Source organism: Gavia stellata, chromosome 18, assembly GCF_030936135.1.
Source record: "Gavia stellata isolate bGavSte3 chromosome 18, bGavSte3.hap2, whole genome shotgun sequence".
NCBI classification, from domain to species: Eukaryota; Metazoa; Chordata; class Aves; order Gaviiformes; family Gaviidae; genus Gavia; species Gavia stellata.
The window spans coordinates 14,034,711-14,051,161 of NC_082611.1; the positions used below are offsets into that span (position 1 = coordinate 14,034,711).

General features: G+C 41.1%; 1 protein-coding gene across 1 annotated transcript in view; it reads right to left on the reverse strand.

Annotated features, from left to right (window-relative positions):
• ABAT (4-aminobutyrate aminotransferase) overlaps window positions 1-16,451 on the reverse strand; it is a 61,639-nt gene that overhangs the window by 14,431 nt on the left and 30,757 nt on the right. Inside the window, exons 3-6 of the mRNA XM_059826177.1 lie at window positions 11,060-11,157; window positions 10,229-10,258; window positions 9,548-9,665; window positions 2,509-2,558 (exon numbers count right to left, since the gene is read on the reverse strand). Coding sequence (XP_059682160.1) covers window positions 2,509-2,558; window positions 9,548-9,665; window positions 10,229-10,258; window positions 11,060-11,157 — 296 coding nt within the window. The remainder of the gene's footprint in view (window positions 1-2,508; window positions 2,559-9,547; window positions 9,666-10,228; window positions 10,259-11,059; window positions 11,158-16,451) is intronic.

Genomic DNA, 16,451 nt, shown 5'->3' on the forward strand with positions numbered 1-16,451 from the left:
GTCATCGTTGAAATTAAAGGCTGAGCTTCGATGACCTAAGTCTTTATGGGTCTCCAGAAGGGACAGACTGCCTCCCCCAAAACATTCGTATTTTCAGTGCAACTCAAGTTTGCACATTTATCAGCATCCTTCAGTCTTTCTCCTCAATACACACACTCATTTATTCAGACCTGTGGACCACAGCAAGAGGTGTGAGTGGTCACACTGCACCTGCAAGAACATTTCATCAGAATTCTTAGGGAAAACCAAATATCACACAAGATATAACAGAGTATGAGCTAGGACTTCGTAACTTGTACAAGTGCGTTACTTCCAAAACAATGTTTGTTTCAACAGACTCAAGCTTAAAAAACCACCTAAGCAAGGATGTTACTGACAGATTAACACCAAGTTTTTGTTTGGCATGTATATGAAATCTTACTTGACTTTTTATCTCAGTTTAGAAGTAAATATTCATACAACGTTAGAGATAGGAGACCATAAATTTGTTGTGAATTTGATTATGGGCTGTCACAGTCAGTTGACAACATTTGCCATTAAGCAGAAAAGTGTATTTTTCTTTTGTTGTTAATGAGATACTCAGTACTGAGAAAAAAAGAACATTGACATCAAGCTGCTATGGTCTCAAATGAACGGACGCGTACTCTGTCCTTTATAGCTGGCTATAAAGAGGGTACATGGAGCATTACAAACCAACCAAACAAAAAATCCCTATAAGAAAACACCGATCCCATTGTTAACATTAAACAAGGGCCCTACCCTCAGTGTGTATTACTCAAAAAAAGTACTTTCACAATAAAGCTGGCACTTTATCTGCTGTCAGACCCCAGCACACACTCGGTCTGCAGCGAGGTTTGCACAAATCCTGGCTCTTCACAGCTCTCTGGCCTTGGCACAGCAAAACTGACATCCTGCCTACGCTGTGCCCAGGCTAAAGCCTGCAGAAATCCTAGGTGCGCAGTCAGGGACAGACTAAGAGGTTGAGTGCCACCCTCCACTGAATCAGCGCAGGTTTCGGAAATCGGAACAGGGTACCAGTAACATCTTTGATGCTCATGGGTGGGAGAGAGGGGTCCTGGCTGCACCATTTGTTTTGGACATTGGAGGCAGTTCCTTTTTACCGCAGGCTTCTAAGCTGGCAGCCTGCTAACTTCCCTTTTCCAGTGGATAAATTAGCAACTGCCACCAGACAACAGGGTTTTTTGGTTTTGCTTTTTTGTTGGTTTTGGGTTTGTTTTTTTTTTTTTTTTAAATCTGACTTTGCCTACTGCTGCGTTATAATGAAGGTATGGTTATCTCCTCAGAAATAGTTTTTACAAGTTAATATAAGTATTTAGGAATATTAGCGCTTCCATGATACCCAGATCTGCCTTTGATAACTCCAGCCATTTCTAGTTCCGGTGTTTTTTTAAAAACTTGACGTATTTTAGTTCTGGGGAAGGCTGAATTTCTCATCCTGAAGAAGTGAGAACTCCATAAAGCAAATCAGCTCAGGGAACTCACTTCTTTGACATGCTGGCTCTGGATTTACACTCTGCTGGAGTGAGCCAGGAGGCTCTTTAGGAAGGGAAATGCAGGTATGAGAGAGAACTGGCCCACATGAGCTATGCCCTTGCAGGCAGCGTGGACACGTGTTACGGTTTGCAGAACCGCGGGCTCAATCACTAAAGTCAGTACAACCAACAAGGATCTAGTGATGTGCAGTCAAAAGCCAGTGAGCTCCGTTTATCCATATACTATATATATAAGCTATTGTGCCAAAAAAAGTTACAATTTAAAAAAACGCACAAAATCATTATTGAATCCAAAACTTCTGTCCAAGCAGTGAAAAAATGAAGCTTGAAATAGAATGCAACTTCATTTCAAAGACTTCCATAATTTAATCCAGGTTATTTCCAATTACTATCCATATACTGTTCAGGAAAACAGGAAGATACTTTATTTAAGAAGCAGTTACTCTGTTTTGAAATAATCCTGTTGCTCTAGTCTAATGATTTTAATTTTTCAAGGACGTATCAATGGTTTAGTCAACTTAGTACTTAGGAGATGGGAACCAGCCACTACCACCTCCCCCCACCTCCGCCAAAAAACCCAACCACCTACAGCATCATAGCATTCCAGATTTAGGGCACCATTTTCATATTCAAAATACTGTATTGTCTCTCAAGAACTTCTGCTTGCTTTCAGGCTCAAAAATCTTCACTCAAGAACATTGCTAAAGTGATTAATTGGAAACACTATGCTTGAACTATGAGTTAAAACTGGCTGCAAACATATCAAGTGCTTGCATCACCCAAATGTTTACTTCTTGTAAAGCTTCACAGAGGTTTTGGTGTTTTCTTAAACACTACCAAACGCCTTTCATCTAGTGAGAAATAAAGAAAGCAGATCCTACCATACTTTAAATTGAGTCATTAAGCATTCATTATCAGTTTAATAAAAAATAAGAAAGACCGCCACAAGGAGGGAGAAGGCTCTTTCAAGCACTTAATGTTTTAATTCACTTACCAAGTTCTGTGGCTGCTGTAGAAGCTTTATCAGAGAGGGATGGCTGTAACCTAATTAAAAAGAACAAAGAAAGAAAACAGTTATTTCTATCTGGGTTCAATAAACCAATGTAAAGCATAACTGAGAGAATAACCTTAACTTAATGCTTTACTGTTTCTGTGTAACTTGTGTATGTTTTAACTATTAATAATAGAACTTCTGTCCAAGTAGGACAAGCCTTGCTTCTTTTACAGAATATATTATCTGGAACTTTGGTACAAATTTTGTGTCAGGCAATAGCAAAACATATTTTAGTACTGAAAGTTAAAAATTGAACACAAATAAATGAATATGACATGGTTCTTTTGCCTGATAGGGCCTGATTGAAACATCATAGTTTCTACCAAGTTCTGCGGGACCAACATTATTAAATGCTTGCTTGCTCTCCTTTCTAGGTTTCCCACATATATCTGGTTTCTCTACAGTACAACGTGTGAACCTCTCCCTCAGTTAAGAGCAGAAATCCCTTTCTGCCAATGCAGCCCACAAGCTGTTGTTTCTGTTGGTCACCATTTAGCTGTGGTATAGAAGCATCTCCAGTTTCTCCCACCTGAAGCAGGGTGCTTACCGTTCTCGCTCACCGTAACCCCGGTCTGCTTGACTTACATAGCTCTCACTGAGCACTGACCACCCAACATGCATTTCAGAAACAGTTTCTGACACTCTGAACCACAGAGGGAAGCTCCCTGTGCAGCCGTGTCCATTTACAGTAGCTGGTGCTACATTTCTAGTCTCACAGCAATTTTTACTGTCCTTGAATATCAGACTGATTATTCCTAGCACAATAACAGAGCTTTTTTCCCCCCACTGTGCTTTTTAACTGATTGGATTTTTCCTCATTGTACAATCAACTTAGAAACATATATTCCCCCCTTTACGCTTTCCTCCCATGCAGTTCCTTGGTCTCTGGCAGCTGACCATAGGAGACTGACAGGCAAAAATCCACCTATTTACCGATTTCCTGAAGAAAGCTCGTTTAGCAATTGTAATTTCAGTGCATTACAATGTACTAACAAAATACCAGCAAGGGCTTTTTGTCCCTCAGCAGACGCAGCCGGACGGTGCAGGGTAACCTTACTAGCACAGCAGTGCCGTTCTCAGAGATGGTTTTTCATCGCTGATGCGTGCAATGAGCACATGTTGTGGCAGACCCAGCAAGGATAAGCCCTGGGACTCCAGCAGAATTTTGCCAATGGCTTGACAGCACTCCTCGACATCTGTCGCAGTTGGATGGCATTCATCGCCGCTATCCTCTACAATGCTATCTAAACACTCTCTCTGTGCAAGATGCTGCCAACTTGTTCTGAGATGGGCACATATTGGCCTCCACATTATCGAGGCTTTCGCTTATATCCACACACACTCACATTTACTTGCACGCATGAAGATATGTATTCTACCCCTGCATACTGCAGATGTTCATGCATGATCATTAACAATCCTACCAGAAGGAAGAGGCTGTCTACATGGACAGCCATGCACTTGAAACTCATGGACTAATAAGCACCCAAATCTCTAACCCGCCACAACCCGTTAGTTATTCCAAGACATCTGTCTGAAGTCTTTCCTTCTCAGTCATAGATTTACATACGTCAGCTGTGCAGCACCATAAAAAAACCCTGTTTGATAAATTGCTGTCTCATATTAAAGAAGGAGATTCTGCACTTTTCATGTTTTCTCATGACCAGTTTTTTTTTTTTCCTTCCCGTTTTCCTCACTTTGACAAACCTTTAGTTGGAAAAAGATGCAATTTTTACCCAGAAACACCAAGATACTAAGAATGCTTCAGGATTAACACAACAAAGGTCGTTAATTTATACCCATTGACATTCTACGGGATAACTTGCTTGCTTATAGGTAGACCCACGTATTTGGTGCGAAAAAAACCAAACAATCTTCACCAAAGGAGCCCATAAAATTTCATTTTAAGCCTGATTTCTAATGTATGAAATGCCAAAGCCAGAGATAAACATCATCTTTTATATTCCCTTGTAGAAACAGTTGGAAACCTCATCTTCCCTACTGCTCAAGAAGTCAGTCCGCTCTAATTTTATTACAAATGCTTATCATGCCCCTGAACTCCTCATTCTAGTTGAATGACAATAGCCCTGATTATCCTGTCTGAGCAATGGAGCATTAGGCTGCTGCGTTAACAGATCAATTATAAATTCTGTTTTGAATATTTTAATTCAAAACAAGGAAATATCCAGATTGTTTTAACTGCATGCCATGCTGCAAAGAATCTGTTAAAATTATTATGAAGATAATACAAGTGGTTATTGGGGACACAGACAACTAAATCTGCATTGCATCTGCTGTCACAGGAAGAATTGTTGTTAAGCTAGAGGGAATGACACAGTTGAAAGCTGTGTCACTGGCAGCTGTAGCTACTGCTGAGAGCACCTTTGAGAGTATATATATTGTTTTAGAGATCTCCAAGCTAAACCTTACGGAAGTTTTTTATAAATAGCTACCATTGCTTAGGAAGCTTAACTGTTAACTCTGGTATTGCTTGTAAAAACGTGTAGCTCTGTTGCTGGTGTTAAGATGCAAGAAGAACACAAAGATCTTTGCATCTTCTCTTACGTAACACAAATTCAAGGCTTCTATGACCCATAACTTATCCTTTCCCACCCACACAAGATGCCTCCCCCATTCTTCTCACTTCAGACTGAGTGGCCTGGTCTTCCTCCTGACAGCCCCTGCTCCCCTGGTGCATCCTCAAACAGGCCCCAGTAAAATAAAGAGAATCCGTAAAGCCTGACTGTTTCTGAAAGAGTAGGTCTGCGTGCAGAAAGATGCTGAACGGGTACATGGGTTCATAGTCATAAAGCTAACACCAGGACGAACTAAGTGGTTAAATAACTATTACATAACTACGGCAGACAAAGTCAAAAAGCTCTAGGCTGAGATGGCAGACAGACAGTAACTTGTTTCATTGCCATGACCAACGCAAGGGTTTGTAGCTTTACGAATCCACTCTCAAATACATTCCTATAAGAAGTGACAGCTGGCTCTTAAGAAAAGGGCACCTGCTTCATCACTCTCGCTGCGTGTCTAGATCAATGCGACAGGAGAGTACAAGTCCTCCAGGCTCATGAATGCGCTTGTCTGCAAAAGGAAAAAAAACTGGAGGCTGCTCAAATGAGGAGGTGGAGAGAGCCCACAGAATCCATTTGAACTGAGCAGCAGGCTGCTGTCAATAATACCAAACTACACCTCTCTGCACCTCCCCAAACAAAACCAGACCTTCCCAGCACTGACAAACAGATTGTTCCATTTGCTGTTTCGGTATGTTTGCTAGTAAACATGTCGATAGAATCCCCTCTTGCATTTGGCTCCGTGGGGTTTCTAACTATTAGACAGATTAGGTACAGGCTTAAAGGAGTATGTTGTGCTACAACTTCCCAAAAACCATGTGGTAAAAGACTCTCTTAATTTTTGTTTTTCAGCAAGAAACAGCCCAGAACATCTTTGCCTAGAGGTTTTTTATACTTCAATTCTTATCTCTCCACACAGGAGCTTATCACCTCTCAACCTCTGCTGATGAATATATTCTCGTGTAACAGATCATTACTAAATCTTGGGGAGTCCTGACAGATTCATAAAAGGTTTTATTGCACTGACTTGCAGAGAGATAAGCGCAGATGAATAGCAAGCACTTTATGATGTTGTTTTGGTGTCCCAGTCTAGAACCTAACTCTGTCACCAAGAGGGACATTATTAGCAACCTCTGCAGCTTTCAGATAGTCTTGTCATTCAGTACAACTCAAAAAAAGAAATCAATGCTGTGTGTTCAGTTAGATTTAGGTCAGCCTTTAAGTATTAAATTTCCATTTCCTTCTTGTTGCTACACATCACAGAGCCATTACCTGAGAAGCTGTATGAAGCACTGTACTACAGTTCCTTCGTGACTGAGGAACATGTCCTCTAGGACAGAAAAACCCAGCTTATCCTCAAGAAGGCACTGCCACACATGAAGGAGGAACTAGATGGCTTAGTGGAGGATCAGTTACTGGTACTGGAGTCTTATATCTATGTCAACAGTTTCAATCAACCAGAGAAAGTAGACTGCAGAAGCCTCTGCTCTTACATACCATGACTAGTATATGTATCTCAAGAAAGTTAATAGATCTCAGTTCAGTTATGGTCACATATGACATTATAAGCACATCTAATAGTGCTACAGATACAAACGATCAGGTTTTCAGACAATTTTAACCAAATCAGGCATTATTACAGATGGTTCTTAGACCAACTGGAATTGATTGCAGCTTCCATTTAAATGTTTAAGGGTTATGTTAACTATCTTGCAGGCAATATATTCATACGCTTTTGAAACTCACTCTCACTGAACTCAGCGTTATAAGCTAAGAGCTGCGCTCTCATTTCCGTGGCTTGGGAAGAGCTGTCTGGGAATGAATGTACGCAGACAGTACAAATTCAGCCCCTCTCTGATTCACAGCTGAAGCAAATGTTAGCAGGAATTCCAATTTTGCTGCCTATGCTGCACTTATGCTGTAAGCAGAAGTTGCAATTCTCTCAACATCGAGCATAAAGCAGCATAAAGCATCTTTTCTCCAATACTAAATTCACTTATAAGTTGCATTATATTATCATCAGCAGCTGACTAGAAGGCTTCATATTGCATACCTGAGAATCTCCTTTTCTACCTGTCAGCATCCAGGATGTATTTCAAGTAGCTTTCCCTCTCCAGATTGCATTTTATTTCTTGAATATTTGCTTTGATAAAAGTTTAGCTATCATTGGGAGGGAAGGAATTGAGCTAGAAGAGAACTGTCAAAATCCGATTTTAAATCACAGGATGTAAGAAAAATAAATTCACACAACTAGCTAAATAGCCCGGAAAAATTATTTCAAAGACACCAACTTTGTTTACTTAATTTTCCACTCCTTTCAAACCCTGAAACTCACCACTGTCCCATGCCTTGATATGTGATAGGATGTTAGAATGAATGTATCAGGCAGCTTTACCTCTTGGTTTGAATGAATAGATCATGAAATCACATTCCTTTTTCCAACCAAGACTGTTAGGAAGAGTTGGCCACAGTTTATATTTATGGCTGGTATCCATTCAGTCAACCTCCTTTTACACATGTTTTCCATCATTAGAAAGCTACAATGAGCTAACAGAAATAAATAATTTCATGGTTGCTATTAGAGCCAAAACAATAGTGGAGGGGTTCTGAGAAAGGTGATACAAATATGTCCAAACCCCAACAGGAGATGCTGTCACAGAACCTACAAAGAACAGCAAACCTTTGGCACAAGGGTGGCAGTCAACAGGAGCTAGAGAAGAAATGAGCAAGGCCAAATGAAACAGAGGTGGCTGTCCAAGAGTCAGTATCTTACTCTGATTCTGGTCATAACACACAGATCCTGTTAACAGACAACTGCAGTATATGTTAACTGTTGTTTAGACAACAGGAGAAAAATGAGGAAAAAAACCCCACAAGTTAAGCCATCAACTCCTTTAACTTACCATTATGAAAGGTCAGAAAAAGCTATATAGCATTTTGGATGCATAAACACTGGAGTTGTTCAGCTGTTCATAAATAGCTGAACATATTTTTTAAGAATTTCTCCCCATTAAACTATTTCCCGCCCAATACTTAAATATTTTATACACAAAAACCATATTAGAAGAGGTATGCTTGCACCATCAAGCACTAGAAGGTCAGAAAGTCTCAGTGCACTATCTGTACAACCTTCATTTCGTTCTTTCGGAGTACGCACTGACTTTCCTTCAACTACATGATCACACACTAGTTTCTCCAACTCGGCATTTCTTGTGTGAAAAATGGGAAGTCTTGAACATTAAATGCACTTCCTTTCCTAGAAACTCAAAATCCAATCCCATTTAAGTTAGACGAGCACTGGCATGCAAGCACTGTGCTCCTTCGTCTCACCCCTACTTCCACACTGGCAGTGACAAAGTTATCTCAGTGCAGCCTCTAAAAGATAAAAAGTGTCTAGAACTTGTGCTGATGAAAATAAGCTACAAACATTGAAGAGTTCAGGAATGATTACGCATTTATTGAGGTGCTACACGAGAGCAAAAATATTAACTGTCTGCAAAGAAGATTGAGATAACTGAAAACCCATTGCAGTCACAAGGTCTTACATGCCAAAAATTTGGCAATGACCTGAACATCACTAAATTCTGTTTCCCAATAAAGGAGGCCTGTAGGGATGATTTTGAGTCATCACTGTTTCTATACATAGCACAACATCTACCTTTTAAATTACCCCAGCACTTCTGCTCTTTTTGCTTCTGCAGAAACATAGTTTTAAGCAACCGGAATGAGGAACAGACAAACTGAACACCTACTGAAACCTATATTCCTTGCAGTTGGGGCCTACATCTCTGCCTTGCTTCTTTTCCATCTTGAAATGCTTCACAAAAACAATCAACTGACTTTCCCGAGCACTTGACAGTCCCTTGTTTGGTCCCTCAGCCTAACTGACCTGCCACCTTTGCTTTCACTCAGCACCACAGTTCAGAGTTTGGTCTTGTTTCATCCTACTGGAGTCCATATAGCCAACTCCTTTTTTCAGTTCCTTTGAGGTAGAAATGTTAACTAAAGCACATAATTAAATGTTAAAATGTTTAAGTTATGTTTGTTAATGTTTAAAACAGTAACATACTGTTACAGAATCACAAAATACACAAATCCAAGCAAAGACAACCTAAATTATGGAACTTGCATATTCAAATTAAGATTAATACTAGAGCTTCTTCCAGTTACCACTATGTACTTCAAGTGAGCTGTAAGTATTGGATCTGTAGTTTCTTCAGCTATTCAAAAACACCAGTACATAATACACAGCAGTGAGGTGTACCCTGAGCGCAACAAGGCATACATTGTATCAGCTTTGGGTTTTTTTAGTTAATCAACCAACTTCGCTGGTAGTGGCTGAGATAAGAAAATGACAGCTTGAGGACAAAGCAAAAAATTTTGGTACAACTGTCTCCTACCTATTGGGATGGATGAAATTTGAGAGTAGAGATCCAGCATGCGATTGCCATCTACATCTACTAGGTAGTTCCCTCGGCTCTCTTCGTAATTGCAAAAGAAGTGTACAGCTTCTGCATTCTTAAAGGAAAAAACAATTAATGCTTTAAAAAGTAGCAGTGTGTAGGAAGGTGCAACTAATGGTTATACAGCAAAATCTGATAAAAATATCTAATGATGAGATACAAAGACACATTATATTCATTGCATGGGAATTAACTGCAAAGCTGTTTTTATAAAGAGGGACTGTTAAAAGGGCAAGCATGCACTTTTTCTACAGAAATGAAGCACAGACTTTGAGGAATTGCTCACCTTGGGAAAGCAATACGCACTTAGGCTAACAGACTTTTAAGCTCAAATATACCTGCGTTTTCACTGGCCATTTCGTAACAACTCAAAAGGCACATACAGTGTTTAAAGAAAAATCACTGATCCTAGCAAAATAACTCTGCAGTATTCAAAATATACTAAAAAAGATCTTATTCAAATGCACATATATACATAATACACTCAGCATGCAAACCCAGAGTCGGTGTTTTGCCTTTTGTTTGGTATGGAAATAAACATACAAAACAGGGTTTTAAAGTAAGTTCTGCAATCACAGTATTAACACTCCCCAAACTCAAGAGAATTTGACAAATTACCTGAATTCCATTCAGCTGCTTCATTAATTCCTGTAGAAAAACAAACATCAAAGAGTCTCAGGTATGTAATTACCAAATACGGAAGAAGAATGTATGTTTCTTTTTTATGATCACATAAATCACATGCAAAACTTGCAGTCCTATGTGCCTACCAGGCAACTCTACTTGCCACATGAACTTTTACAGTGCATCTTGCAACCATGACAGTCAAAAACTATTAACTGTGGCATGCAGAGCTACATGGGCTGCATACACAGTTCAGTTGTAAATCTCCAAAAAGGGAAAGCTGCCTCTTCTATATTGATCAACTGAACTGAGAAAACAAGAGAGAAATCAGAAAATAAGAGAAGCCAGAGACACACAGAAGGGATTCTGGCACAGTGCTTCTAGAAAGACAGCTCCTTTTTTAAAAAACAAAATGAAACATCACACATATAAATACTGACTCTGCCAGAGTAAAACAAGGTCCAGCAAATTGAAACTCGTTTTATTTCAAAACCAAAGCATTATTTCACATCATAAAAAGCCAACTAAGTTTCTGTTTCAGCAGGAGCACAAGGAACCAAGTCTGATGAGATGTTTCATCAAACTGATGCTCTTTTGCTTTCAGTTACTTCATATGGGAAGTTGGCAGTTGAGATTCAGACCTGCCTCTCAGAGAGGGGCATTTCATTCATGAGCTTTTCATTCTCAGCCTCTTGATAAAAGTGGGTCTAGACTGTTGTGAAAAGATGTTTATTCATATCAGATTTAAGGTTTGGAATGAAACTTGTTTTCTAGCAAGTTAAACACAGCTAAAGAAAAAAAATACATTATGCTTTAGGAACTTACTCTAGATCGTGGTCCAGGAACTTCTGTCTTCATTAAAGGTCCATCGTAATCAAAATCCACATCAATTTTAGCTGCAGCTTGACTGATATATCTGTGTCCTGTAAGAAATAATGAAAACCTGAGTACAGACCGTATTTTCTGTGGTCTCCTCTCAGAATAAATATCCATACCTTACCTGACTGAGAACACTTGACAGATGAGACCCATTACACTGTACTGTCTGAAGTGAACTAAATATCTCATCTTTACAAGTGTTAAAATAAAACTAATACCAGTGAGGTGGCTTTAAAAAAAATTCAAGTGAAATGACAAGACAACCCTAGCGAAACTGAGGCAAATCCTACTGTAAAGGACAGGAGGACTAAGAGCACATCTGTTTCCACCTCTGTTGTTGAGTCTGTCCATTACGCCCCGAGCAAGCCTTTCCCGTGAATTCCCCACTCCTATGCAGAGATGGTTTCATTCGCTATCAGATAACCAAAAAACCTGATGGAGTCCACAGGTAAAAAACACTGTGATGTTCTGCAATAACTCAAAGAACACTGTTTTGGAAAGATTTGTATCTCAAAGGTAAATGGCTGCATTTAAAATAAATTCAAAATCTCACATGAATCCAGCATCTGCAGCTCTGAAATCTGGGTCAAAAATAGTGACAGTTTTTCTTCTGATCCTGCCTCTGACCTTGCTGTTTTTTATCCATGTGTGTAATTGAGGAATCATAATAAACTCAACATCTTAATGAAACCAAAAGGCAAAAATCTCCTGTGCTTCATCAGCAACAGGCTCTGCTCCCATTTCTGAAGTAACTTTCAAAATATAAGATCTAGGCATAGTTGATACGACAGAGACAGTTCTAGGAAGTATATATTCCAAATATGTACATATTCCATTAAGGGGATTACAAGACAATATGGGAATTGTATATTTGCAACAAAGGAAGTACAGACTCAAGAGCTATATCAAGGTGAGCAGCGAGAGCTTGCTCTGTACACTGTGGTTAAGTGTTGACCTAAACTAACATTCTTACAATTACATTTTTGGCATGAAGCACCTGCAAGCCTTTACCCAGCATGATATCGTCAACAAATTAATCTTAATAAGCTTAACTTAAGGGTATCACACTTGTACCAGATCAACACCCGAAAGATGAAGGCGTAACTTGTTTTAGTCTGTGACAGGCATTTTAAGTTGCTGCAATTTGGAAAACCCAGAATGAAGATCCTTAGGTCCCCTTCTCAGGAGCGAGAAGCTGAGCTGCGGTTCGCAGTGCCTCGCTCACCACCGGAAGGCAGAGGTACAGCTCCTGCCCGGGGGACTCAGCAGCACAGTCTGAAGTTGCCACTCACCAGCACCGCACTGCACCGGGGCGGTGCTGCCAACTGTTAAAACGATACCCCCCAATCCCTCAGAGGTGCAGGAAGGGAGAGGTGCGGGGAGGCAGGCCAGCACCCGGGCACACCAAAGCACCGGGGTGCAGCCCTGCCGCCGGCAATCCCGGGCATCGCCGGCCCCTCTGCGCTTCCATCCCTAACCACCTCTCACTGCCAGAGGTTGGCTTCAGAAATGTACTAAAAATGTTTTTTGTTTGGAAACAACAAACAAATTAACCAAACATTTATCAAGGGAAATAGAAGGTATGCTAGGATACTGCTCGGCAGTGTTTTAACACAGCCATTTGGCCAAAATTTCCAACAGTGATTAGAGATGTTTGCCTCCGTTTGTGTCAGCCCAAGTTGAGATGTCTCCAGCAAGCCTGATCTTGAGAAATTTTATCGACAAATCACAGCCCTTTGAAAGCATCTCTAACTGAGCACTTAAATTCACTGCTCATTTTGGGAAAACTTAGCCTGCAAGGATGATCATTCTCCTCAGCTTTAATTCCAAGTGTTATATCTGAGATGCGTCAGTGCCTCTCCGCAAAGCTATTAATAGGTTTCATTACAGCAACGCCACTTCATTTTTGTGTTATTCTGTTTAGCGTTCATGTAAATTGAGGACAGCATGACAACTGCTCCACTGGGGAAAAAAGCTACTGCATATAAAAGATCAAAAGCAACACAATTCATAGCTAATAAAGCTGCAGATTTAGCAGACACGCTATGAAGTCTAAAAGGGGGAAAGAGACCAAACCAAAGCTTTTGTGCCCCCTGCTCCTTCCCCGATGGAGACCACAGCAAACCAGCAGCAAGCGTTTCTCCTTCTCCTGTGTCCTCTTCTCTCCCTCCCCCCAGGCTCTGGCTGCTACTTGATAAGATAAAGGGGAAAGGACCAAGAGAGGCAGAGAATATATCAGACATTTTGGTAGTCAGCAGTAACAGGAAAGATAGGGAAAACCAGCACCATACTTGGAATTGTTTGACACAGCTGCGAATTTAAGACAGGTGAACTACAACCCGCATGCGCGGTCCTCCTCCGCCCCAGCCTGCTGCTCTGCTGCGGGACACCCCGTGCCACCCCGTCCCCTCCGTCCCCCTCCCAGGGTCCTCCCATCCGGAGCAGCAGCTTACGCAGGCACACTGCCTTCCTCAGTCTTTTTAACCGAGTTCTCATAAAAATGTGCTTGTTTGGACACTGATTAAAGATTTCCTCTCCTGTTAACCAAGCCACTCCTGCAAACATGCAAGATGCCTGACCGCCAGGCTCTACGACCGAGACCAACAGCCAAACACTTCCCGGCCGTCACCTGTGAGGCGTGGGTAACATTTTCCCTCTTCCACTTCCCTAAAGGACAATCTGTGAAATATTTTAACAGAGGAGGATTCTAAATTAAACACAAATTTAATTATTTCTCTAAGAAAGTTCTGTTGTGGATATTGCAAAGGGCACAGTCTCCCCTACAGAAACACACATATTTACAGAGCTGTACAACAAGGAATTCATTTGGAGAATATTTTACTATTGCCCTAACTTGTTTAACACCACAAGTCAAGGGGAGGTTGCGTCCATCAGCCAGGCTGTGTAACAAAGGCCAAAACCGGCCAAGCCTGCTTCATGGATCGTCATCACCTTTTTGCTCCTGTTTATGCCACAGCCTCTTTTGCATAGGTATATTGAACTATGTATTTGCTAAAGGCACATATGAGTGATTAAAAATGAACAGTACTTTGCGGTGCAGTGCTGCACTAATTCACACTGGCACAGCTCGTGTCTATCGACAGGTTTTCACATCGAGCAAAGATTGGTCGAGTGAAACTAAAACATACAGGTCTTCCCAGAAGAAGAGTTGCTTTAAAGATAATTTTTAGTAAATTAGTAATGTTGGTCAATTTGTCAGACATTCTTTTTTAAACAACAGCTTCAGGAGCAGCTTATCAAAACCCCAATCATTTTCAGTAAGTCAGCGAACTACAGCCATCTAAAAAATGAGCAACACAATGGCAGGTTTCCCTTCATTTGCTTGTTATCTCCTAAAGCATGTACACATCATCATGCTCTAAAAGCAAGTGATTTCTAGCCTGATTCACTGATACAAATTTAATTTTATATACTTGTTTTCAGGAGCCCACAGTGTATCTCATTTTATTAACACCAGTATAACGGCAGCTATACCTATTTATTGTCCTTACACTTGCCAAAGAGTCGTTCCACCTCCTAGCTCAGGCAACCGCTATGGTTTGAATTTGAAGGAACAGCTTGCCATAAATAAAATGAAAATGCCCTGTGTTACCAGATCAAAGAATTTTGAAAAGGGTTCTTTTTCTTTCTCTTGGGTAGAAGATGAAGAATACTGGCTAGAACAAAACCCTCAGAAAACCAAAATCTCAACATCCTAACAAGGCCTTTGATAACAAAAGCTAAAACTAAAGTGCCGTTAATCCTCAAACTTTTTATTTTTAAATGAAGCTCTTCTCCCTTTGAGAGTATAACATAAATGATTGACACAAACTCACACAATTTCTAGCAAGGTCAACAGATTTATTCCAAATAGCCCACTCCACTGCTCATCAGATATGCATACTTGTTCACAGGGTTGGTTAAAAATAAACAAAACCACCCAAATTTTAAAAACACAAAAACATGGTTCCCCTGCTTTCTCCATTTAACTCTTTTTTTTCTTCCCCTACTCTTACTCAAGTAAATTGGGACTCTGATCAGAAATTTTTCCCATAGTCTAAACGGCTGGCTCCTGCCGAGCTCAGTCTCTGTGTGACTTGTACTGGTTGTGCAAGTCACCGGCACTCACACCTGAAGAGCTCTCCTCATCTAAAAGCATCTTAAGAGCAAGAAAACAAACTGTCTTACTGCCACACGGCTGAAGACTTTTGAAGCCTAATGCTACCTCAGTGCTCAGGGACCTGTCCAAATTCTCGTGCAAACGGAATGAAAGGAAGCACAGCAGTTTTTACTCGCAAAGGACTCCCGCTCAGCTTAACGCTGCAGAGTCTGACGAACAGAGAGGGGTTGCCACAGCACCGCTCCCCTTCAGACGGCCCGTTTCATTACAGTTTCAAAGGCTGCCCTTACTGTACAGGCAAAACTTGGAGCTCAGACTGCTCCCAAAAGGCACAGACGTCAGAGCCCTGGTGAAAGATGGTCCGGCCACCCCCTGCATGAAGACTCATCAGCTTTTTGGCGTCCCTCGCTCTGGATACTCTGCAACACTTTGTCCTCCAGGCCCCGAATAACCACAGAGCATGGGTGCCACCTCGTGCTTCCAGGCGCCGGAGGCCCTGCACACAAAGCCCAGCTCCAGGAGGCAGCTCGCTCTCCTGCAAAGGCTTTTCCAAGCACTTGGACGCTGTGTGACAGACAGCCGCATTTGTTTTGCCTTGAGGAGCATTTCAGCCCAGAAGCCACGCTCTGTCTCTCTTGCTTCCCCCCACCCCAAGCATCAGTATTGTGTTCTCCCAGTGATGCAAGTAAACGCAGGTAAATCAGATCACTCACTGTCGTGTTTCATCCCCTAGTCAACTGCAGCGTGCTCTGCTCAGCTGGCGTTTCTGTCTTGGAGGTACTCCATGTACTTTACAACTTAGCCCAAATTATTCCTGTTTGACTTTTTAATATCAACTTACTCTGCAATAGAAACCCTGAAGTCACCCCATAACTCAGGCTACTCCAATTTGATACTGATGAGTTTAGACATTTGCACTTCAGGTCTTGGTTTTGAATGCTGCACTTTGCCTCTCCAAAATCAGTAGAGATAGGACAGATAAAAACTGAGATTCTTACTATGTCCAAGCAAGGTATTTTCAAGAATTAAGAATCCCTGGTGGCTGGTCCTTCAGTGAACTAACAGCATTACCTTTGTAATCAAAGATCTAGAATACAGAAAATGCCATAGGGTCCAGAGAGACCTGTATTTTCTCGAATGTGGGAGCTGAATCTCTCCCACAAATCTCCACAGTTTGTATGTTTATTATGACTTTGTCACCGATGGACTGACAGCATA